General features: G+C 56.9%; 1 protein-coding gene across 7 annotated transcripts in view; it reads left to right on the forward strand.

The window, feature by feature from the left end:
* LOC132420876 (ceroid-lipofuscinosis neuronal protein 6 homolog) overlaps nucleotides 1-25,401 on the forward strand; it is a 41,718-nt gene that overhangs the window by 10,136 nt on the left and 6,181 nt on the right. For 2 of the 7 annotated variants that reach the window (XM_060005708.1, XM_060005711.1), the window contains exons 3-9: nucleotides 345-443; nucleotides 1,595-1,783; nucleotides 2,086-2,141; nucleotides 3,671-3,793; nucleotides 19,584-19,680; nucleotides 19,783-19,813; nucleotides 24,418-24,558. In XM_060005708.1, coding sequence (XP_059861691.1) covers nucleotides 345-443; nucleotides 1,595-1,783; nucleotides 2,086-2,141; nucleotides 3,671-3,793; nucleotides 19,584-19,680; nucleotides 19,783-19,813; nucleotides 24,418-24,558 — 736 coding nt within the window. Of the gene's footprint in view, nucleotides 1-344; nucleotides 444-1,594; nucleotides 1,784-2,085; nucleotides 2,142-3,670; nucleotides 3,794-5,392; nucleotides 7,245-19,583; nucleotides 19,681-19,782; nucleotides 19,814-22,453; nucleotides 22,650-24,417; nucleotides 24,559-25,401 lie in introns of those variants that run through there. The other 5 variants (XM_060005709.1, XM_060005712.1, XM_060005714.1 and 2 more) reach the window with 5 other exon arrangements.

The raw sequence follows: 25,401 nt of genomic DNA on the forward strand, positions 1-25,401 counted from the left end.
AGATGGGGGAACTGAGGCCTGAAGAGGGGAAGAACTTGCCCAGGGTCACCCAGAACGTTGGTGCACAACTGAGTCCCAAAGGAGCCTCCCAACTCTCAGGCCGGTACCCAGGGACCTTTATTTAGTACCCACAGGGAGAGGGACACAGGGGCAGGCCCTGGATTTGTGTCTACTGTGTGCTTACCTTCTCTGGGACTCAGTTTGTCTGTCTGAAAACACCTTGACTTCAGTGCTGCTGAGAGGATCCCAAGAGATCACAGAAAGAATGAAGTGTGTGCAGAAGAGGTTCTGAGGGTCTCATGGGGCTGTGCCTAGTAAAAATCATTCCTCCCCTTGCTCCCCAGCTGGTGTTTCCTCTCGAGTGGTTTCCGCTTAACAAGCCCAGCGTGGGGGACTACTTCCACATGGCCTACAACATCATCACGCCCTTTCTCCTGCTCAAGGTACAGTCCAAGGCTCCCTGCCCTCCCTTCCCACCCTCATGTCTTCCTCCACCCGGCAGGGAGCTGGTGCCAAGCCCTGGGAGTGCCCTGAATCAGACTGTCCCCTGCCTAACTCTGGGGGACGAAGGCTGTGATAGAGGGACCTGTCAAGCCCCAGGAGAGGCAGGACTGCCTCTGGCCAGGAGGGATGGAGAAGGCCTCCCCAAGGAGGGGCGTTTGATTTGGGCTTCTGCCTGGTGTGTTTGGGGTTGAACTGGGAGAGGCCTTCAGGCAGGAGCACCTGAAGACAAGGCCGTGCTAGAGGAGCTATAAGACATCTGGGGAGGCTGAGGTGGAAGGAGTGGCTGGATCGCCCAGGGCGAGGTCAGGGACCCGTTGGGAAGGCAGGTGAGGGCCAGGTGGCAGGAAGGGCAGCAAAGGAGGGTGAACTCTCTCCTCTGGCCTGGAGATCCCTGACTTTGAGCTACCACTGGGAACACAGAGCTATCTCCTAGATAGCTGCGGGAGATAGATATCTGGGTGATGGCTATCTCCAAGGTAGCTCTCGGCAATGCTGGCTTTGCATTGTGCCACATAAGGGCTCTTAAAACTATTGCTGTTTACGGTCCCCATCATTTTGTTTTTAGAGGGACATTTCAGATCTCCGAAAAATAGGGAAGGTGTAATCTCAGAATTCAGAGGGTCTTTAGTAAAAGAACTTAGTTTCAGAAGCACCTGCCGCATCCCTGTCGTTTTCATTTTTGTTTGCTTGGATTGCTCAGTTGCTCAGAAACAGGAGGGTCTCCTCAACAGGCCAGCCCGGTGACCCAGGAGCAGAACTGGGGGTGGTGGGAGGGCAGGACCTGGCGCCTGGATGCCTGTGTCACCTCCAGCACAGCCCGTGGGTGTGTGTGACCTTGGGCAGAGCTGGCCCTGCTGAGTGTGTTTCCTCTCCAGCACAAGAGGGTGCTGATCCCTGGCCCCTGCTGGGTTCACAGGGATCTTGTGAGACTGGAGGCTGGACTGGCCCCACTAAAGGGACCCACCAATTTGAGAGTGACGTTCCAGCTGGTGGCATCCATCCCACTCTGGGTGTGAGGGAGGGAAGCAGAGGGCGGCTCCTATCGTGGTGGAGGCGGGGGTCATGCTGTCGGGCCTCCCTCTGACCTCAGCTCATCGAGCGGTCCCCACGCACCCTGCCGCGCTCCATGATCTATGTCAGCATCATCACCTTCATCATGGGCGCCAGCATCCACCTGGTGGGTGACTCTGTAAACCACCGCCTGATCTTCAGCGGCTACCAGAACCACCTGTCAGTCCGCGAGAACCCCATCATCAAGAATCTCAAGCCGGAGACGCTGGTGAGCCTCCACCCCGGCAGTGCGATCCGTCCTGGGGCCCAAAGAGGCTGCCCGACCTATCACGATGCCCTAGATGAGGGCAGCCCCCCCCCCCCCGCCCCCGCCAAGCTAGGATGCTCCTGTGTTGCTAGGAAGTGGCACGTAGGCTCCCACCAGGGCCCCCTCCTCCGGGTAGGGAGGGACTGAGGGCAGCTGGGGGAGGCCTGGCCATTGGAGGGAGGGGGGCCGCCGGGTTGCGTGGGTCCCGCACCTCCCCTGAAGCCCCTCCCACTCTGCCCCTGACTCGCCTCTGCCGCCCCCAGATCGACTCCTTTGAGCTGCTCTACTACTACGACGAGTACCTGGGCCACTCCATGTGGTGAGTAATGGGGCCCGTGGCCCCAGCCAGCTCTGCCGCCGGCCTTGGTGACACTGAACAAGGGCCTGGGGTCTCCAGGTGTCGAGCGCAGCGGCTGGAATGGCGTGCTCTTCCCGGCGGGAGCGCTGTCACTCAGCTCTGGCTCCCGCCGCGCCGCCTTCCGCTCCCGCCAGCCCGCGGTGCCCGCGGCGGCCACTAGAGGGCAGCGAGTGGCTGTCCTCCCTGGGCCGAGGCTGCAGCGCTGATAAACATTCTCCCCCACCCTGGGGATGGGGATGGGGACCCCGCCGGGTCGGGCTGCGGTCTTGGGCATGGAGGCGGGGAGGAAGATGAGCAGGTCCGGCTGGACTGGAGCGGGGGTGGGGCGGGGGCAGGGTGCTGTCTGTGCCCCCGCTCCTCCTAACTCCCAGGGGAGCGCCTCCCTCCCACCCCTCCACCCACAGTGGAGGAAACCTCACGAATGCGGGCTCAGCCACAGCAGATGCAGGGCCCAAGCTGGGGGCAGTCATCTGTTCCAGGCCCACACCTTACACAGGATAAGCTGGGGCCGGTGGGAGGGGGTTTGGCCCTGGGTTGACAGCTAGTGACGGAGCCAGCCCTGGGCCTGGGTGGCTCCACTCCCGAGCGAGGTGGGCTTTACTCTTGTTGCACTTGCCCTACGCTGTGTTCCTAGGTTCTGTTTGGGGACCTGGAAGGTCAGGGGCTTCCTGGACAGGCAGGCCTCTTGCCAGTTCTCCCTGGCCTGTGCCAGAAGACCCTTCCGGTGGGAGGCTGGGGACGGGAGGAGGAGAGAGGAAGAGAGGCTGGAGAAACGAAGGAGCAGGAGAGGACTGGGCACATGAGGGGCAGGAGGGAAGGTGGAGAAGGAGACAAGGTGGTGTGCGGGAAGAGAAGGGGGGGTGTGATGGCACAGGTGCGTGGGGAGAGCAGCCTGTGTGTGGAGAGGAGAGAGGGCGGTACCTTTGGGGTGAAATGGTGTGTGTGTGGAAAGGGGGTGAGGCTGTGGGCTGAGTGTGGGTGAAGGGGCTTCACAGAGCTCCTTGGAGTCCTCTGGCAGGTGCTGTCCCCCCCACCTTATTTTAAACTGGGACCTCGGGCCTCTCCCTCCTCGACCCTGCTGGGTACACCCCTTTCCAGGGCAGTGAGGAGCTGGGACTGCTGGTATTTGGGTGCGTACACGAGGCAGATACACACACACACACACACACACACACACACACACACGGAGTGAGTGGGGTGGCCAGCGCCGCGTGGGAGGGAGCTGCCCCTCCCCGCACCCCCCAGCCTGCGGGGCTCTGACCGGCATGTGCTCAGGGAGCAGACCTCATCTTCCTGCTTCCCTCCTGGACCCCCTGCTCGGGAAAGGCTGCCAGGGAAGAGTGCCACCCGAACCAGGCATTTTTGTAAACCATGAAGTGAGTGCATAGGATGGTTCAGGGAACCAGTACAAGGACGAGCGGGGAAGAGGCCCTGGGTGGAGGCAGCTGGACGGGGCAGCGGGCGGCTCAGCACTGGTTTCCTTGCTGCAGGTACATCCCCTTCTTCCTCATCCTCTTCATGTACTTCAGTGGCTGCTTCACTCCCACCAAAGCTGAGAGCTCAATGCCAGGGCCAGCCGTGCCCCTGGTGGTGCCCAGCGGCCTGTACTACTGGTGAGTGGACGCTGGACCTGGGGTGCGGGGAGGCTGGGAGCCCTTAGTGAGCCAGGGAGTGAAAATGTGCTCTTGACCACAGGGCTGCTGTGTGACCCCAGGTGAGACTCTCCCTGTTGAGGTCCCTTCTTCCTCCTCTTTCAGTGGGGATTGTGACTGCCTTATGGTGGCCGCTCTGTGACCAGGAAGCCAGGCCTGAGTGTGACCTCTTCACATTCAGAGTGCAACCTCGGGGCCAATAGAATCCATCTCCGACACCAGGCCCTGTAAAGGCCTTGGGACCTCAATTTACTCCTCTGTGAAATGGGAATAATACCCACCTGTCTCCCTTTTAGGACATGGTGAGAATCCAGGGGGAGAGAAAGGGGCTTTGTAAACTATGGAGCATCATGGAGATGACAAGGACAGATATGTGGGGAATTCCATGGCCTCAGGGGCTCCCTGCCTGGTTTCCTTTTCCCTCCAGCTCTCTCTTCCCATTCCAGGGGCTCCAGGCCTCAGCCAGACTCCTACCCCTCCTCTGTCACTTCCGCTCTGGAGAAAGGCTCCCCTGGGGATTGTGGGTGTCCTGGAAACAACTAGCCCTTCTCTGGTGGGAAGCCTCCAGCCAAATGAAAAGGGCCTCCGCTCCTGGGGCCAGCTCCGGCCCACCTCCAGGGGCTGCCCGTGGCCAGCAGTGGGGGTCCACCAGGGCAAATCCGCATGCCCGCTGAGGGCAGGATTAACAGGAATGGGTGGAGGGAAAGAGGTGAGACGTGGGAAGGAGCTTCGGCCCGTTCTTACCCATAGCACTAATAGGAGGCCATTTATTGAACAATATGCTTTTCCAAGTATGTAGTTCTTGAGAGATAGGGCCATTTATGCCCCCTTTATTAGCAAGAAAACAGAGGCTCCAAGATGTCATGGAAAGTCCCCAAGGTGACACAGCCACCAAGTTGCAGAGCTATGTAGTTCCTTGAGTGGGATGGGTCAACATCTATAGGCAGGGGAGTGGACGAGATAACCTCTCAGAAGCCCTCTAGCCAGTGTTACTGAGTTCCTGGCCACATGCTAGGTACTGCCTTAAGAGATGGAGAGAACCCTGGGAGATGAGACTGTCCCAGCCTTCAACGAGACAGTAATGACAACTCCCGTCAGCTGAAACTGCATTCCCAAACTCAGATGCCTTTAGGAACCAAGCTGGTAACAGAAATGCATGAAGCAGGCATCAAGTGAGGCAGTAGGGAGTGGTGGGGACTGTGGCAAAGCTGCAGAACAATGCTCTGTCTAAAGGCAGCAGCTGCTTTCTCCTCATCCGTTATTGTTACGTGGGAATACAAGCCTAAGGTGAGCAGGGAAACCAGAACTCCACATTGGCAGGTAATCTGCTATTTACATACTGGCAACAAACTCTATGTTTTAAAAAACAGTAACTCTACAAGCCAAGTCAATATGCTGCGTATGGGCCACGGCTCAGAGTGAAGTGGTTGCCTCAGCCCCTCACTTGACGTGCTAATCTGACCCACTGGGTGGGCAGCCTGGTACTTGGGTAGAGGGAGGGACGCCGGGCAGGATGGGCTGTCACAGCACCCACCTCTGCTCACGCACGGGCCTCCTTAGGTACCTGGTCACCGAGGGCCAGATCTTCATCCTCTTCATCTTCACCTTCTTCGCCATGCTGGCCCTTGTCCTGCACCAGAAGCGCAAGCGCCTCTTCCTGGACAGCAACGGCCTCTTCCTCTTCTCCTCCTTTGCCCTCACCCTCCTGCTCGTGGCGCTCTGGGTCGCCTGGCTATGGAATGACCCAGTACTCAGGAAGAAGTACCCGGGCGTCATCTACGTCCCTGAGCCCTGGGCCTTCTACACCCTCCACGTCAGCAGCCGACACTGAGTCCGGAGGGGTATGTGCACCCCAGATCCTCGCCCAACCTCAGGCTGCACGGGGTGTCGAGCCACCTGACCGTGGGCAGCCAGAGGCCAGCCCTCCCCGCCATCCACCGGCCTGGTCTCTGGTCTCCCTCTGCCAGAAGCTCTCTCTCCCCCCCCACTCCAGGATCGTGGCACCCCTTCGTGTGAGGCTGACTGCAGGTTTCTGAGTGGCCGCTGAAGGCAGAGTTCTCACGCACTTGTACTGTTCCCTGAGCCGCTCACTAGGGGTGGGGACGTCGTGAGGCTCTTCAGTCAGCCTTGTCTCAGCCTCAGTCTCTGCCTGCCACCAGCAGGCCTGTTCCCAGGAAAGGGGCCCTCGTTCCCCATGGGACGCCCCCCCCCCCCCGCCTCCCCTGAGGCACTGGGGCCCGGTCTCCTCCCTCGGCTGCGGGCCCTCGGCCTCATTTCCCAGCAGTGCCGGCCTGCGTGTGCGCAGGGGTCTTGGGGGCCTGCCTCGCCTCCCCCGGCCCCGCCTCCTCTGCTGTGCTCTCAGGGAGCCCTGTGCCTCAGAGCCTCCTTTCACCCTGCATGCAGTGGTCCCCCAGCCCCCGTCAGTCCCCGTCTGCTGGCAGCATCAGGGGTGAGAAGTGTGACTAAAGGCGGTGTGGAGCCCAGCCTGGCTGGCTGCTGCTGCTTCTTACTTTGGGAGTGAATTTGGGAGGCAGGAGGAGGGCGGTTCCTGGAGCAGGGGAGGGAGTGGCTGGTCTGGGGCCCAGGCAGGAGCCCTGGGCTGACCCCAAGGGCCCACTCAGCCCCGTGTGGCTGAGAGCAGGTGTTGCCACTATCCGCTGGCCCTCCGTGCCACTTAGTAGGATCCTGCGGTAGGGGGTCACCTCAGGAGCAAGAAGGGCCTCCTCTAGGTCCCAGCTCTCTTCAGAGGAGTCTGGGGGGCGTTCACAGGGGTGGGGACCAGCATAGGGCATCTCCAGACCTGCCCCTCAGAGATGTCCCACTGAGCCTCCCAGCTGTGCTACCAGCCCGTTCCAGGGGCTGAAGCAGAGAGGGTGCCCTTTGGGGGAAGGTGGCGGGCCTGGTTTGTGGGAGGTTGGCACTTAGCCTTGGGCAAGTTGTTTAATCCCTTGGGGCCTCAGCTCTTGATCTCTGAGGGTCTCAGCCTCACCACACAGCCACCGGGGGCTTTGGGCTACTGTTACTAGAAAACACAGGGGAGGGCCACGCTGAACAGGAGACGCCTCATTGTCGGCCATGTTGTGATGAGAGAAACGCCTTTGAGGAAAGCGGCTTTGTTTCTCAGGCTTGCTGCTGAGGCATGTTACAGCACGGTAACCCTCCTCACGCCCAGAGTGTGGACATAAAGACTGGAGTTTAGGATTCCCACTTTGCCTTTCCCAGGCACCTTTTAAAATAACCACTCAGCGTTTAAACCCATAAAAAGCTGGTGACCTCGACCCCTCCCGCTTTAGATAGGTACTTGGTACCCTGCTCTCTTCTCCCTCAGGATCTGGGACGGAGGATGGTCCTTCCCCTGGCTCATTGCGCCCCCTGGCGTCTGGGATCTGAAACAATAAATCTTGTGGCTCTACTTCCTTCGTGTGGATCTATTGAAACTGCCTTCAGTCAAAAGGACCCCATGGGTTTCATTTCCCCAGAGTGGGAGCTGGATGCCGAGGGAGCTGCCTGCTGCCCCTGCGTGGGTGGCTTGTGCCCCCTGACTCAGCAGGTCACAAGTCTGTACATTCTTAATCCATAAGCCAGCTGCGGCCTTTCAGGACACAAGGGCCCCCACCTGCCCAGCAACCTCGTTTGACCCCTTCCCTACCTCAAGGCCACTGTTAACTGCAAAGCCTGCTCCAGGCCTGTTCTCCATAGAAGGACTTAATGGATATCGTCTGAGCAGGCATAGGCCTGGTTATGTGGGGTCTGAAGCTTATACAATTTTGGGGGTGCTTGATAAGAAAACAGTTTTTAAAAAAAGTGAATAAGAAATTAGGTATGAAAACGAGTGTTTAGAATGGAAAAGAAATCACAGCAAGTTATTGGAGCCTTGGAGAGTCATGTCCCTCTTGACCAAGATCTCTTTGGGCAATTTACTGAAAATGTGCCCTAGAAATACTTCTTAATTGCACCCTGGCTTCCCTCCACCTAGAAAACTCTAGGCCAGTGGTTTTCAAAGTATGGTCCTGGCTGGCAGCATCTAGATGGCAGGAGAAAATGCAGATTCTTCCCCCCTTTCACCTGCTGAATCAGAAATTCTGGTGATAGGGCCCTTCAGGTGAACAAAATCTCAGCCCCCAAGTGGCATTGGAGGGGGTTTCTGTTTTGCGGCCCGAGTTGAAGTGTAGACTACACATGACAAGGTAAAGCAGACACCTTGAGAATTTTTGTATAGTGAACTCAGGTAGCCACCACCCCGTGCAGGTGTTTTCAGTCATGAGAAACACCCCTTAGAGACACCTAGAAACACCTAAAAAAGGAGTTGGCCAGGGTGTCGCAGTTGGTGTGCCTTCGGGGACACAGCCCCAAACTCTAGCGCACACTGACCTAAACTCAAGGAAATGTCACGTGTATGGTCAGGCCGTTCAAGATGGCTGTTCTCTTGCTCTCTGTACATCCCCAGCTCGACCAGGCCCTGCTTGGCTCCCATGACTATCTAATCCTCTTAATTGTAGGGCTTTATTAGTCCCTGGTAACTGAGCCCACCTGAAGTCAACTCCCCCTATAACTGGTAACCTCCTTCCCCCGCAGAGCAGCAAAGATGGCTGCCGAGTCCCGTCTGCCGCACACGGTGGGGTGTTGCTCCAGGATGTTGCTTCAAACGAGTAAGATCCCCTGTCCAACAAATCACTGATGTCTCTGTCACTGTCTCTGGGCTGTTCCTTTGGTCTCAAGGCTGGGCCACTCCAAGCCTTGCAGGCCTGCGGGAGTGCAGCCCAACAACTGGCGAGCCAGCCGAGAAGCCGGGGAGACTCCCGGGCGCACCGAGATGTCGGGGAAGAAGGACGGGGAATGGAACGTTGTGAGGAATCCGGGGGGTGGCCATCCACTCGTGTGCGGGGCCCTGTGGCGTCTGTCCTTGATGAATGAGGGCCGCCGAGAGACTGGCGAATCCACAGACCCCCCCTGAGGGTGTTGCAGAGATGTCGCTGCCGTTACTGTGGGGAGAAAGAAGCCAGACGGTGGAAGGGGTGGCCGTGGCTGTGCGCTGGCTGCTGCTTTGGAGGCTGAGAAAGGCCACAGACGCTGAGCAAGTGCCCAAGGCTCAGGTTAGGGGCCTACAGGTGGGGTGCCAGGCTGGCCCAAACCAAAACTGCCGGAACGTTAATGGCCAGATTGAGGGAACAAGATGGGAAGCAGACACTTAGCCCACCACGCCGCGTGGCTGAAGGGAAGGTAGCTTCCCCGACTGGGAGTCCAGATGGTTGGGGCCCGTCCAGATGGGAACCCCAAGGCGTGGGACCCTACAGAGCACACTGATGAAGAGGAAGAAGATTGGGACGAGGTCATCGAGCTCCCTGTCCCCCAGGCGCAGATGAAGAGCTCTTTTCTCCCCCAGCGCGGAGGCAGCAGACCATCAGGAGGGATCCTCTCTCTCCCATCATAATGGTGATATTCTGTTAACCTCAGGGTCTGTTTCCCGTTTCAAAGTAGCAGCCCCCACGCTTGGAGCTCATTTGACAGCAGAGGGCTGGCTGGAGAATGCAGACAGAAGGCAAAGACCTGGATGACCTGTCAAATACTTGGGTGTTCTCTGGTCAGGTCAGCCCAAAGTGGTACTGTCAGCAGTTACTGGCAAAATGCAAGCACACCTGTGGCCCATCACCCCGAAACAATTACAGACCTGGCTAGGGCTGTTGGGCTGTTGGAGGCCTCTCATCCCGCATCTGGCCCAAGCTTTTTGACCCTTGTTCAAGCCTGTAAAGAAGGGAGCTCAGTGGGAGAGGACCCCGGGGGAGGAAGATGCCTTCACCCAAGCCAAGGTGGCTGTTAAACAGATCCAGGGCTTTAGGGATATGAACTCAGGGACAGGCTTGTGAGGTGGACGTGGCCAGTTACCTGAAACGGTTTGGTTGGGGCCTGTGGTAACAGCGTAATCACAAGAGTGCCCTTGGGCTTCTGGTCCCACCCGTGGAAGGGGGCGGAATAACGATGCCGTGGGCTGGAACAACAGCTCTGGGCAATCGACAATGCTTCACAACAGGCGAAAGCCATCCCAGGAGGCGCCCCAGTGACTGTACTTACTCAGGATCCCACAGCTGAGTGGCTAAAGGATACCTTCCAGAAGCCCAGGTCCGGGCACGCACAAGTCCGAACCATAACTAAGTGGCGTGTCTGTTGAAGGCAACGTAGCCCTTGACCTACTGGCCCACCGAGTGCAGAGTTACACGCTGAGGCCTGGTTACCTACACCACGGAGGACCCCACCGGCCTGACGGAGACAGCTGATCCTCCTGAGATGCCACCTTTAGTGGAAGAAGGCACAGGCTCCATCCCTTGGGAGGTTTCGTACACCGATGGGTTGGCCCGGGGTAATCAGTGCAGGTGGGCAGCAGTGGCCAGCCGGCCTGCAAGGGACAGCATCTGGATGGATGCAGTGGATAGCCCGGGAGTGGATGGTGGCGGGGCGACCCTATGGGGAAAGGACCCCGATAGTGACCAAGGAACCCACTTTATGGGCCACGCAATTCAGGCATGGGCTGATAAAAATGACAGACACTGGCATCTCCCCCTGCGCTACGACGCCCCTGCTGCCAGGCTAAGCTGAGGGATGAATGGACCACTTAACCAGCTGGTGAAACTGGAAACCCGCTCTCTTGACACGTGGCCCAGGACGCTAACTCAGCCCCTCTGAGCTATAACGGAACATCCCAGGAGCAGTCGACCCAGTGCCTGCAGCACGTTAACCCAGAAGCAACTAGGCAACACCATCCAAGTTCAGCTGTTGACCACCGAAGGACCAGGACTGATCAGGACAATAACTTGTTTTCACCCTGGCCACCGGACCTATTCCTAGGGGAACCCGGTACACAATGGCCTGGGACTGGCAGGTAGGTCCCCGGCGTTCTGGGTTTGCTGCTTCATGGGGAATAGGATTAGAAAGGGACTTACAGGCTTCACCTGTCCTCCACTTGGCCCTGCCTAAGGCTACTAAGGTGATTAATCCAGACCCCTGTTGGAGAAAGCACCATTATATGAACGCTATGGTCTGTTATGCGCCCTCTCCAGTATTTGGCACTGGCTGTGGGGACTGAGGGTGGACAGACGGCGTGGGACTGCAGGCTGCGATGCAGACCACAGGTAGGGGTGGTGTGATCTCAGAATGCTGTTACTGCTTGTATTTGGCTTCAGGGTCATGATCTTCCCCCGTCTTGTGCCTGTAAAGCATCTCTATATTTCGTGCCTAGCCTGAGCAGAGGGAATGTGTTTGGGAACTGGACAGCAGTGGTGGCCTCGCCATTGGTAAGTCTGACCGCTGGGGCTACAGCGAGATGCTATCGTCATCCTCCTCTGGACTTCCATGAAAAGTTGACCCAATAAGCGCCTGGCTGCAAAGTCTGCCCACCTCTTGGACTCTTGATACTCCTTAGCAGCTGTTGGCTCTATTGCATTTGTGGTGTTTGGTTGCAGTGCCCTCTGCATACCTGACCCCAGGGATATGGCGGAAGAGGGTCAGACCAAGATTGTAAGGGTCATATAGGGTGTGTAGGGGTGGAGCGTATGGTCAGGCCGTTCAAGATGGCTGTTCTCCTGCTCTCCGTACATCCCCAGCTCCACCAGGCCCTGCTTGGCTCCCATGACTATCCAATCCTCTTAATTGTAGGGCTTCATTAGGCCCTGGTAACTGATGAGCCCAGCTGAAGTCAATGCCCCCTATAACTGGTAACCTCCTTCCCCCGCAGAGCAGCAAAGATGGCTGCCGAGTCCCGTCTGCCGCACACGGTGGGGTATTGCTCCAGGATGTTGCTTCAAACGTGTAAGATCCCCTACCCGACAAATCACTGATGTCTCTGTCACTGTCTCTGGGCTGTTCCTTTGGTCTCAAGGCTGGGCCACTCCAAGCCTTGCAGGCCTGCGGGAGTGCAGCCCAACAATTGGCGAGCCAGCCGAGAAGCCGGGAAAACTCCCGGGCGCACCGAGATGTCGGGGAAGAAGGACGGGGCATGGAACGTTGTGAGGAATCCGGGGGGTGGCCATCCACTCATGTGCGGGGCCCTGTGGCGTCTGTCCTTGATGAATGAGGGCCGCCAAGAGACTGGCGAATCCACAGACCCCCCCCCGAGGGTGTTGCAGAGATGTCGCTGCCGTTACTGTGGGGGGAGAGAAGCCAGACGGTGGAAGGGGTGGCCATGGCTGTGGGCTGGCTGCTGCTTTGGAGGCTGAGAAAGGCCACAGACACTGAGCAAGTGCCCAAGGCTCAGGTTAGGGGCCTACAGGTGGGGTGCCAGGCTGGCCCAAACCAAAACTGCCGGAACGTTAATGGCCAGATTGAGGGAACAAGACGGGAAGCAGACGCTTAGCCCACCACGCCACGTGGCTGAAGGGAAGGTAGCTTCCCCGACAGGGGGTCCAGATGGTTGGGGCCCGTCCAGATGGGAACCCCAAGGCGTGGGACCCTACAGAGAGAGGTGATGAAGAGGAAGAAGATTGGGACGAGGTCATCGAGCTCCCTGTCCCCCAGGCGCAGATGAAGAGCTCTTTTCTCCCCCAGAGCGGAGGCAGCAGACCATCAGGAGGGATGCCTCTCTCTCCCATCATAATGGTGATATTCTGTTAACCTCAGGGTCTGTTTCCCGTTTCAAAGTAGCAGCCCCCACGCTTGGAGCTCATTTGACAGCAGAGGGCTGGCTGGAGAATGCAGACAGAAGGCAAAGACCTGGATGACCTGTCAAATACTTGGGTGTTCTCTGGTCAGGTAAGCCCAAAGTGGTACTGTCAGCAGTTACTGGCAAAATGCAAGCACACCTGTGGCCCATCACCCCGAAACAATTACAGACCTGGCTAGGGCTGTTGGGCTGTTGGAGGCCTCTCATCCCGCATCTGGCCCAAGCTTTTTGACCCTTGCTCAAGCCTGTAAAGAAGGGAGCTCAGTGGGAGAGGACCCCGGGGGAGGAAGATGCCTTCACCCAAGCCAAGGTGGCTGTTAAACAGATCCAGGGCTTTAGGGATATGAACTCAGGGACAGGCTTGTGAGGTGGACGTGGCCAGTTACCTGAAACGGTTTGGTTGGGGCCTGTGGTAACAGGTAATCACAAGAGTGCCCTTGGGCTTCTGGTCCCACCCGTGGAAGGGGGCGGAATAACGATGCCGTGGGCTGGAACAACAGCTCTGGGCAATCGACAATGCTTCACAACAGGCGAAAGACATCCCAGGAGGCGCCCCAGTGACTGTACGTACTCAGGATCCCACAGCTGAGTGGCTAAAGGATACCTTCCAGAAGCCCAAGTCCGGGCACGCACAAGTCCGAACCATAACTAAGTGGCGTGTCTGTTGAAGGCAACGTAGCCCTTGACCTACTGGCCCACCGAGTGCAGAGTTACACGCTGAGGCCTGGTTACCTACACCACGGAGGACCCCACCGGCCTGACGGAGACAGCTGATCCTCCTGAGATGCCACCTTTAGTGGAAGAAGGCACAGGCTCCATCCCTTGGGAGGTTTCGTACACCGATGGGTTGGCCCGGGGTAATCAGTGCAGGTGGGCAGCAGTGGCCAGCCGGCCTGCAAGGGACAGCATCTGGATGGATGCAGTGGATAGCCCAGGAGTGGATGGTGGCGGGGCGACCCTATGGGGAAAGGACCCCGATAGTGACCAAGGAACCCACTTTATGGGCCACGCAATTCAGGCATGGGCTGATAAAAATGACAGACACTGGCATCTCCCCCTGCGCTACGACGCCCCTGCTGCCAGGCTAAGCTGAGGGATGAATGGACCACTTAACCAGCTGGTGAAACTGGAAACCCGCTCTCTTGACACGTGGCCCAGGACGCTAACTCAGCCCCTCTGAGCAATAACGGAACATCCCAGGAGCAGTCGACCCAGTGCCTGCAGCACGTTAACCCAGAAGCAACTAGGCAACACCATCCAAGTTCAGCTGTTGACCACCGAAGGACCAGGACTGATCAGGACAATAACTTGTTTTCACCCTGGCCACCGGACCTATTCCTAGGGGAACCCGGTACACAATGGCCTGGGACTGGCAGGTATGTCCCCGGCGTTCTGGGTTTGCTGCTTCATGGGGAATAGGATTAGAAAGGGACTTACAGGCTTCACCTGTCCTCCACTTGGCCCTGCCTAAGGCTACTAAGGTGATTAATCCAGACCCCTGTTGGAGAAAGCACCATTATATGAACGCTATGGTCTGTTATGCGCCCTCTCCAGTATTTGGCACTGGCTGTGGGGACTGAGGGTGGACAGACGGCGTGGGACTGCAGGCTGCGATGCAGACCACAGGTAGGGGTGGTGTGATCTCAGAATGCTGTTACTGCTTGTATTTGGCTTCAGGGTCATGATCTTCCCCCGTCTTGTGCCTGTAAAGCATCTCTATATTTCGTGCCTAGCCTGAGCAGAGGGAATGTGTTTGGGAACTGGACAGCAGTGGTGGCCTCGCCATTGGTAAGTCTGACCGCTGGGGCTACAGCGAGATGCTATCGTCATCCTCCTCTGGACTTCCATGAAAAGTTGACCCGACAAGCGCCTGGCTGCAAAGTCTGCCCACCTCTTGGACTCTTGATACTCCTTAGCAGCTGTTGGCTCTGTTGCCTTTGTGGTATTTGGTTGCAGTGCCCTCTGCATACCTGACCCCAGGGATATGGCGGAAGAGGGTCAGACCAAGATTGTAAGGGTCATATAGGGTGTGTAGGGGTGGAGCGTATGGTCAGGCCGTTCAAGATGGCTGTTCTCTTGCTCTCCGTACATCCCCAGCTCCACCAGGCCCTGCTTGGCTCCCATGACTATCCAATCCTCTTAATTGTAGGGCTTCATTAGGCCCTGGTAACTGATGAGCCTAGCTGAAGTCAATTCCCCCTATAACTGGTAACCTCCTTCCCCCGCAGAGCAGCAAAGATGGCTGCCGAGTCCCGTCTGCCGCACACGGTGGGGTATTGCTCCAGGATGTTGCTTCAAACGTGTAAGATCCCCTATCCGACAAATCACTGATGTCTCTGTCACTGTCTCTGGGCTGTTCCTTTGGTCTCAAGGCTGGGCCACTCCAAGGCTTGCAGGCCTGCGGGAGTGCAGCCCAACAATTGGCGAGCCAGCCGAGAAGCCGGGAAAACTCCCGGGCGCACCGAGATGTTGGGGAAGAAGGACGGGGAATGGAACGTTGTGAGGAATCCGGGGGGTGGCCATCCACTCGTGTGCGGGGCCCTGTGGCGTCTGTCCTTGATGAATGAGGGCCGCCAAGAGACTGGCGAATCCACAGACCCCCTCCTGAGGGTGTTGCAGAGATGTCGCTGCCGTTACTGTGGGGAGAGAGAAGCCAGACGGTGGAAGGGGTGGCCATGGCTGTGGGCTGGCTGCTGCTTTGGAGGCTGAGAAAGGCCACAGACACTGAGCAAGTGCCCAAGGCTCAGGTTAGGGGCCTACAGGTGGGGTGCCAGGCTGGCCCAAACCAAAACTGCCGGAACGTTAATGGCCAGATTGAGGGAACAAGACGGGAAGCAGACACTTAGCCCACCACGCCGCGTGGCTGAAGGGAAGGTAGCTTCCCCGACAGGGGGTCCAGATGGTTGGGGCCCGTCCAGATGGGAACCCCAAGGCGTGGGACCCTACAGAGAGAGGTGATGAAGGGGAAGAAGATTGGGACGAGGTCATCGAGCTCCCTGTCCCCCAGGCGCAGATGAAGAGCTCTTTTCTCCCCCAGAGCGGAGGCAGCAGACCGTCAGGAGGGATGCCTCTCTCTCCCATCATAATGGTGATATTCTGTTAACCTCAGGGTCTGTTTCCCGTTTCAAAGTAGCAGCCCCCACGCTTGGAGCTCATTTGACAGCAGAGGGCTGGCTGGAGAATGCAGACAGAAGGCAAAGACCTGGATGACCTGTCAAATACTTGGGTGTTATCTGGTCAGGTAAGCCCAAAGTGGTACTGTCAGCAGTTACTGGCAAAATGCAAGCACACCTGTGGCCCATCACCCCGAAACAATTACAGACCTGGCTAGGGCTGTTGGGCTGTTGGAGGCCTCTCATCCCGCATCTGGCCCAAGCTTTTTGACCCTTGCTCAAGCCTGTAAAGAAGGGAGCTCAGTGGGAGAGGACCCCGGGGGAGGAAGATGCCTTCACCCAAGCCAAGGTGGCTGTTAAACAGATCCAGGGCTTTAGGGATATGAACTCAGGGACAGGCTTGTGAGGTGGACGTGGCCAGTTACCTGAAACGGTTTGGTTGGGGCCTGTGGTAACAGGTAATCACAAGAGTGCCCTTGGGCTTCTGGTCCCACCCGTGGAAGGGGGCGGAATAACGATGCCGTGGGCTGGAACAACAGCTCTGGGCAATCGACAATGCTTCACAACAGGCGAAAGACATCCCAGGAGGCGCCCCAGTGACTGTACGTACTCAGGATCCCACAGCTGAGTGGCTAAAGGATACCTTCCAGAAGCCCAAGTCCGGGCACGCACAAGTCCGAACCATAACTAAGTGGCGTGTCTGTTGAAGGCAACGTAGCCCTTGACCTACTGGCCCACCGAGTGCAGAGTTACACGCTGAGGCCTGGTTACCTACACCACGGAGGACCCCACCGGCCTGACGGAGACAGCTGATCCTCCTGAGATGCCACCTTTAGTGGAAGAAGGCACAGGCTCCATCCCTTGGGAGGTTTCGTACACCGATGGGTTGGCCCGGGGTAATCAGTGCAGGTGGGCAGCAGTGGCCAGCCGGCCTGCAAGGGACAGCATCTGGATGGATGCAGTGGAGAGCCCGGGAGTGGATGGTGGCGGGGCGACCCTATGGGGAAAGGACCCCGATAGTGACCAAGGAACCCACTTTATGGGCCACGCAATTCAGGCATGGGCTGATAAAAATGACAGACACTGGCATCTCCCCCTGCGCTACGACGCCCCTGCTGCCAGGCTAAGCTGAGGGATGAATGGACCACTTAACCAGCTGGTGAAACTGGAAACCCGCTCTCTTGACACGTGGCCCAGGACGCTAACTCAGCCCCTCTGAGCTATAACGGAACATCCCAGGAGCAGTCGACCCAGTGCCTGCAGCACGTTAACCCAGAAGCAACTAGGCAACACCATCCAAGTTCAGCTGTTGACCACCGAAGGACCAGGACTGATCAGGACAATAACTTGTTTTCACCCTGGCCACCGGACCTATTCCTAGGGGAACCCGGTACACAATGGCCTGGGACTGGCAGGTAGGTCCCCGGCGTTCTGGGTTTGCTGCTTCATGGGGAATAGGATTAGAAAGGGACTTACAGGCTTCACCTGTCCTCCACTTGGCCCTGCCTAAGGCTACTAAGGTGATTAATCCAGACCCCTGTTGGAGAAAGCACCATTATATGAACGCTATGGTCTGTTATGCGCCCTCTCCAGTATTTGGCACTGGCTGTGGGGACTGAGGGTGGACAGACGGCGTGGGACTGCAGGCTGCGATGCAGACCACAGGTAGGGGTGGTGTGATCTCAGAATGCTGTTGCTGCTTGTATTTGGCTTCAGGGTCATGATCTTCCCCCGTCTTGTGCCTGTAAAGCATCTCTATATTTCGTGCCTAGCCTGAGCAGAGGGAATGTGTTTGGGAACTGGACAGCAGTGGTGGCCTCGCCATTGGTAAGTCTGACCGCTGGGTCTACAGCGAGATGCTATCGTCATCCTCCTCTGGACTTCCATGAAAAGTTGACCCAATAAGTGCCTGGCTGCAAAGTCTGCCCACCTCTTGGACTCTTGATACTCCTTAGCAGCTGTTGGCTCTATTGCATTTGTGGTGTTTTGTTGCAGTGCCCTCTGCATACCTGACCCCAGGGATATGGCGGAAGAGGGTCAGACCAAGATTGTAAGGGTCATATAGGGTGTGTAGGGGTGGAGCGTATGGTCAGGCCGTTCAAGATGGCTGTTCTCTTGCTCTCCGTACATCCCCAGCTCCACCAGGCCCTGCTTCGCTCCCATGACTATCCAATCCTCTTAATCATAGGCCTTAATCAGTAACCACTAACTACCTATGTGCTTGCCCCTGCCGCAGCTGCTGGTTTGCCTGGTAACTGAGGAGCCCAGCTGAAGCCAATTCCCCCTGTAACTGGTAGCCTCCTCCTCCCCTGGAGTAGTGAAAACTGCTGCCGTGTCCTGCCTGCCACCTTCCATCCACAGTGGGGAGTCGCTGCAGGATGTTGTTTTGGACATGTAAGATCCCCTGTCCAACAAATTGTCATCTCTTTCGCTGCTTCTGGGCTTTTCGGTCTCGAGGCTGGGCTACTACAAGGCCCAACAGTCATGTCTCCTCCAAGGGACCCTTTCCAGACACAGGGTGATTCCGAGTAAGCACTTGGCCAGGCCCTGCCGGCCTTCCCCACAGGCCTCTGCTCTGTGCTCCCCACCCTTCCAAGCCCCCACCTGACGTCCCGTCTCCTCTTCTCCCGTGAGGCTGTCAGTGAGAAGTTCCCCTCCTCTCCCGCCTCCCTCCAGTGTCTCCTCTCCTCAGCCCAACCGGGAAGAGTGTGAATCCTCCAGCTGAAATTCTCTGGGTCTAGAAACGGGTGTGAATAGATGACTCGGGAGACACGAAGTGGAGGAAAAGAGAACCTTCCACATGGAGGTGGTCAAGGGACAAAGGAGGGCCCCAGCTGTCCATGTGCCAATTACCAACGCATCCCTCTGCGCACGTGCAGCCCCTTTCTAGGACCCACTTGTCCCTGGTCCGGGAGCTCTGGTGCAGTGCACAACATGTGCAACCGTACGTGTCGGTCCTGACAAAGTGGCTTGACCTTGGAGTCAGAGCCCACAGGCAGGACAGCCGTCAGCCGTGGACAAGGGATATAACAGGTGTCTGGGAGAAGAACGGGGAGAACCCAGCTGTGCCCAGCACTGTATCTCCAGGGAACCAGCCCCCTCACTTTCTCGGTGGGTGTGGGGAGGGGTGGGGGGCAGCACAAACCACTGAGAAGTGGGGAGAGTCAGCAGCTTCTGCCGGAAGGGGTGGGGGCTGCGGTGGGGAGAGGAGGGAAAGGAAGAAAAGGGGGGAGACTTCCCGGCCGGGAAAGTCCCTTAAGAGGCCTCCCTCTGAGTCCCCTGGGCAGCCTGTGGTGGGGCCGGAGACCGCAACGCAGGCATCTACTGCATCCACACCCCGCCACACCAGAAGGAGGGGAGAGAACTGACACACATGCTGAGAACTGATGGTGCGCCAGCCATTTGACCATCGAGAGCCCTGTGACGAGGCCCGGCCAGGACACTGAGGCACAGAGCAGTGAAGTGACACGCCAGTCACTCAGCAGAGGGGCCTTAGAGCAACAGTGGCTGTGTCCCTTCTGCATAAGGCATCCCAAGGCTCTGGCAGTGGAGGCGGCTGTGCTGTCACAGTGGGGTTTCCTTCCACCTACAAGGTGGTGTGTGATGAGCCTTAAGTAAGGCGGTGTGCAAAGTGCCCGACACCTAGGAGGAGCCTGTCAGCCCCCAGCTTAGTCCCCGGAGAGAGAGAGAGGAAAGACCCCCGGAGGCAGGGCCAGGGACCCCCTTTCTGTGTGTCACCCCTTCTTAGTGTCCACAGAGGGCTCCCAGGGAGAAACAGCATTTGTCCTCTGGCTACAGAGCTTCAGCCTCCTGATGCAAGACTGAGGGCTGGGGAAGCCCTCGTGCAGCCCCGGTCTCTCAGAATCCAACCTGCCACTAGCCCAGGCAGGCCGGGCATCAGCAGTGCACGGGAAGCTGGAATCTGACCCCTGGCGTTGGGCCTGGTCTCCATGGCAGCCGTGGATTTATAACCCGGGCCTCCACCCAGCTTGGCGGACTTTCGACTTGAAGCCGGGAGGAAGGGGAACAGGAAGGCGGTTCTGGGAGCAGCGAGCGCACGGGTGGCAACCGGAGGCCCCGCGATGGTGAGTGAGGGTCTGTGTGGCCCTGTCGCGCTGTCCTGGGCTGGGGTGGCCGGGGGGCTTTTGTGGAGTCTCTCCCTGACTGTTTTCCTCTCTCTGCTGCAGGCCAAGTTTCTTTCCCAGGACCAAATTAATGGTAGGTTTGGTTTGTTCTTTCATTAGGAACTCACAGCAAAATGTGGGTCTTGTTAGGCAATTTGCTCTGCTCATTTTTTGTTAGTGGGAGGGAAGGAGGTTGGTGGGAGAGCTGGGCCCACCCACAGGCAAGGGGCCGGCCACTGCAGGGAAGGGCTGGGTTGGAGGTGCAGGTGGGGGGCAAAGCTCGGAGGTAAGAGATATTGGTGTCACACCTGTCGGTGTGATTTACAAGAGGGAGCTCACTGGGTTTTCCCCCAGAACTTGATAGCTGGATTTGGGAAAGGAGAGGGAAAGGGAATGGACGGAGAGACACCGCTGTGGCTGAGGACCCAACCAAAGGAGGGGGCTTTGTAACTGGCTGAGAAAGAGAAAAGAGCCCAGGTTTGCACACTCAGGCAGGATGCTTCTACGCTCTGGGCCTCAGTCTCCCCATCTGTAAAGGGGGGGAAGGTCAGCTTAGGTGGTCTCTGAGGTCCCTTCTGTCCTGACAGCAAGCCTAGTTTTGGTGTTTGGAGCACTTTGTTCCTGGAGTCCCCTGACCTGCTGGTCTCTAAACAGGCTTCAGTTTCCCGCAGTGCATGGTTCTGTTTCCACAAGGCCAAGCCAACAGGGTTGGGTTACACAGAACTCAGGGGCCCAGACCTGGCTGGGGAGGCCCATCCGAGCTCAAGTAGGGAGATGAACTGAGAGTTACCTAGGCAGGGATTCCAGAGTTCTGTGTACCAGGAGCTTGGTCTATAAGGGAGAGTGGGTGGGTGGGTTGTAGGCACCTCCCTACAGACCCCTTGATATCCTTACCCCACGAGGGGGAACAGAGCAGGGACTCTTAAAACACAAGGCCCAGGGCAGGGGCCCCTCTTGCCCAGGTCTTGAGGCAAGACTTGAGGAGTCTCAGGGCTGGAGTGCAGCTGTCAGCCTCAGCCTCCCCCAACCAACACCTGGCTCTGAGGGTCACCCTCCCTCTGGGGCCTCTGAACCTTGCAGAAGGGAATAAGGTAAGTTCCCCTTCGTATGTTAATGTCTGACACAAAGAAAGTGACCACAAACGTTAATGAATGAAAGACTGGAGTGGGAAGACCAGGGACCTTGGAGGCAGTGGACCTGGGGTCCAGTCACCTCTGAGCCTCAGTTGTCTCATCTGTGAAGTGGGGCTAATGACGCTGCCTCACTAGGCTGCTGTGAGAGACACAGCATATGTCAGCCATGTGCCTGACACTGGGCCTGGGTGTCACCCAGACGTACGCTGGGGCCAGCTTGCTCTTGCTAGCATGAGCCAGATGGTACAGTTTTAAGAAATTTGTGAGCTGGTTGTTAAAATCAGCCATTATTAAATAATGGAAGATGAAAGAATGCTCCAATCCCTCCATCTGTATAAACATTTTAAAAAGATATCTCTTGGGGCTTCCCTGGTGGCGCAGTGGTTAAGAATCTGCCTGCCAATGCAGGGGACATGAGTTCGGACCCTGGTGCGGGAAGATCCCACATGCCGCAGAGCAACTAAGCCCATGCACCACAACTACTGAGCCTGTGCTCTAGAGCCTGTGAGCCACAACTACTGAAGCCCGCGTACCTAGAGCCCTTGCTCCACTGGAGAAGCCACCTTAATGAGAGGCTTGTGCACCACAACAAACAGTAGCCCCCACTCGCTGCAACTAGAGAAAGCCCGCGCGCAGCAACAAAGACCCAATGCAGCCTAAAATAAATTTATATATATATAAAAAAAATCTCTTGCAGTCAATAGTGCTGAAGATTTCAAAGATTTCAGTTTAATGAATATAATTTGCACAAAGGCCGAGAAGTAGTTTAATAGATCACTTATCAGATGTAATGATAGTATAGTCATTGGGAAAAGAGTAGCATTCATTGGCATGCAGCCTACCTCACTTAATGGTTAAATGAAAACTGTAGGTTGGCAATGGCTACAAGAGCTGTCAAAACTCACCGTGATAGTCAATTGGCTAGATGGAATTTATAATCGAGTATATTTTATGATTTGTAAATTGTGTGCTGCACATCCTCAAGTCTATAAAACTTAAACTATGTACATATATCATCAGAGCCGGTTGTTACATTCCGAGCATACAACTGGTGTTATCCTAGGCCCTGGGGAGGATTATTTTTTGCCTTGGGGTATTTGTATTTTCAAAGGGAAAACCTAAAGGGGATTTTTAATTCAATTTATTTAACCCAATTTGTTCTTTCATTCAACAGTATGAGTCCTTTCTTTGTGCCAGCCCAAATCTAGGCATTAAAAATATAGCAGTGCACATAATAGCCCCAAATTCCTGTGCTCACAGGGTTCACCTTGCAGGGATGGCGGGCGGACGGGCGGGGGTGGGGGGTGGGGGGTGGGGGACGACAACAGGAAAGTAGTAACATAAACAGGATGTTGGATGGCCGGCTGGCCTATCAGAAGGAGAGCCAGGCAGGGAGAGGAAGGAGGTATGGAGGTCTGGGGGGGGGGTGGGGTGGGGGCGGGTCTGGGGGGGGAGGAGAAGAGCCCTGTTGTTCCAGCGCAGAACTCCAAGTTCAGAGCCAGACTCCCAGGTATCTAAAGGTAGGAAGACAGAACACATATGTAACTGAGGAGGTGGGCCCCCATTTGACCCTAGCCCTGCTGATATCAGGGACCACGGGCCCCCGTGGTGGAGGGCATGGGGGCAGGGGGCAATGTTCCCCCCTGTAGAGCCTGGTGGATTCCAGGCCCCAAGAATGTGATGTCCCCACCTGGCCACTGTCGGAAGATGGTCAACTGTCATAGGATGAGGTCTCAGGAAGGCAGCGGGCCCACCCCTCGTGCAGAGAGACAGAAGACAAACCAGACAGAAGACAAGGTGGGTGGCCAAGAGCGGTCCCCAGGAGGGGGAAGGGGAGAGCTGAGTTTAAGCCCTGCACACATGGTGGCCCTCTCTCTTCCCCCATCCCCACTGGCACTGGGCCTTCTTGGAGGAAATTAGGTTTTGCAGGAACCAAAGGTGGGGTTAGGCCAGGCTCTGGCCCTGCTTCCCCTGGGCCACTCCAGCCCCTGCCACCAGGTCCTGTTGATGGTCTGCCCCTCCGAAGCTCAGGCTCTGCAAAGTTCTGAAAGGGTGGAAAGTTCCCATTCAACCTCTCCACAGGCACAAAAGCAGCTAATTGTCTCTAAACCCCACTGCCTGGCCTGCCTTTGGTTAGCAACCTCCCTGAAATCCTCCTGCCAGGAGAGGCCTTAAGGAGGGACCATGAAAGGGCCCTAGGCCTGAGCTTCCTTTTGCTGTCTCTCCTGCTCTGCTGCCCTCTGGTGGCTTCTGCCCGGGAGTGGAGATCCAGTGTGGTCTCCGGGGCAGAGCAGGCTGCCCACTGTGAGTCTTCTGCTGCTCCAGCCTTCCGCCCCATCTGCACCATGGGAACAACGAAGGTACCACCCCCACAGGGTCACAGTGAGGATTACACAAGGGCCTGGGGGGCAAGTGCTAGTAGCGGGAGCTGCGGTTGCTGGTTTTGTTATCAGCTCAGGAGCCACTGGTCTAGGCCTCTGAGGAACCAGCTGGGTGTGGGAAGCAGGAGAGAGCAGGGTGCTGAGGACAGCACAGGGCCCTGCACGTTCCCAAGCGGGGCTCAAGCCAGGAGCTCTACCCTGTGGGCCCCAGGGACTGGACGAGAGGGGAGTGTTGACCAATTCTGATGAGAGCCCTACAGCCCGTGGTCAGAACCTCTGTGAGGGGCCCCTGATCTTCCCAAGCTCACGGCTGGCCTCACTGTGCCTCCAGGGCTTGGGGGTCGGGGGAGATGCAGGTGGGGGTCGGTTCTGCTGGACCTGGGGGGGCTGTGGATCTGGAGGCTACTTGGCCCCCAGCAGGGTAGAGAGGGTTTCGGGAGAGCAGCAGCAGAGCCTGGGACGACTTCCTGGCAGCGCCTCTTTAAGTCTTGAAGGGGGCCAAGGCCTGTGTCAGAGAGCAGCTTGAGAGTTCAGCAGCCTGGAGGCCAGCGGCTGGAGCAGTAGGCTCAGAAGTGCCCACAGTTGTGATTATTGTCATCACATATGAAAGCCTCTCTGCCAGGCCTGCCCAGAGGGGATTTCTGGTCCTTCCCAGAAAGGAGGACCCGTAGCCCCGAGGCATTATTGGCCCTGTTTCCCACATAAGCTGTCTTTGCCAAGGTCCCCTGGGAGTCTGGTGCCCTGCTGTGAGCTCCTGGTCTCCCTGGGCTGGCCCTGGAGGGTGAGAGAGCTTTCCTCTGGTTTTAGTCGACTGAGGAAGGGAGCAGGGAGGGTGAGAGGGAGGAGGCAAAAGGGAAGTCAGGAGAGGGAGGGGAGAGGGTTGGCAGATGAAACAGGACACCTAGTTAAATGTAAATTTCAGATAAACAACAAATATCTTTATAAGTATGTCCCATGCAAAACTTGGGATCGACTTAAACAATGAATACATTTTTTAGAATATCGGAAGTTCGGTTTACCCTGGCAGCCCTGTCTTTTTCTTTGCTGTCTGGCCACTCTAGGAGGGAAAGAGGAGAGGGGAGCAGGCAAAAGGGAGGGGAGGGGCAGAAAGAGGGGGGAGAGGACAGAGAGGCGGGGTGGAGGGTGAAAGGCAGCTCCTGATTCTCCTTTCTGGGCTTTGGCAGAGTACAAGGAATGCTTCTCCCTGTACGACAAGCAGCAGCGGGGGAAGATGAAAGCCACTGACCTCCTGATGGTGATGAGGTGCCTGGGGGCCAGCCCGACGCCGGGGGAGGTGCAGCGGCACCTGCAGACTCACGGGATAGGTGAGTTGGCTGGGCCGGGTCAGTTGCCAGGGAAGGAGGAGTCTGGGCTGAGGGTGGGCCCTGAGCCCCACAGCTGTGGTCCTGGGGAGGGCCCGGCAAGCAGGTGCAGATGATGGGGTGTAAACAGCTCAGAAGTTTGAGGGGTAGGTTGCAGCTGGAGCTACTGGCTGGGTGCTGTGTATCACTCGGGCTTCCTTGTATCCTCACAGCAACCGGTGACACCCCCATCCCAGAGGACCAAGGGATCTAGGCATTCCCACAAGGTTATCACACACCTGCAGCCCAGACAGTGCTAAGTGATCCCAAAGTTGTTTTGATAGAACAATGTCCCTTAACTATTTGTCATGTGCTTAGCTCAACAACCCAATGAAGGAGGGCACTATCCTAATCCGGGTTTTACAGACAAAGATCAAGATTCAGAGCCCATTAGGTAACTTCCCCAAGTGCTTACGCCAATGGTGGAATCAGGCTTGGAACCCAATTCTGATCTCCAAATGGTTCTCTGGTGATGCGATTATGGGATTTTCATTCTCCTTGTTTCCTCTGTTTTTGACAATGGAAACATATGGGACTTTTCATAACCAAAAACAAGTTCTTTTTTGTTGTTGCTGGGTTTTTATTTTTTAAAGAAAAAGAGGGAGGGATGTCAGAGGCCAGGATGGCTGTTTGCATTGGTGGCTGAACACTCAGGAAGGAAAGAGAAGGGTGGCCTGGAAAGGACACTTGATCAAGAGCCCACCTGGACCTCAGTTTCTTCATCTCTCAGATGGATTCCCACCATCTGCTAGCGTTAACCTGGGGTCCCATCCGAGGGTGCCTGAAGTAGCACTGGGAGCCCGTCCT

Source organism: Delphinus delphis, chromosome 2, assembly GCF_949987515.2.
Source record: "Delphinus delphis chromosome 2, mDelDel1.2, whole genome shotgun sequence".
NCBI classification, from domain to species: Eukaryota; Metazoa; Chordata; class Mammalia; order Artiodactyla; family Delphinidae; genus Delphinus; species Delphinus delphis.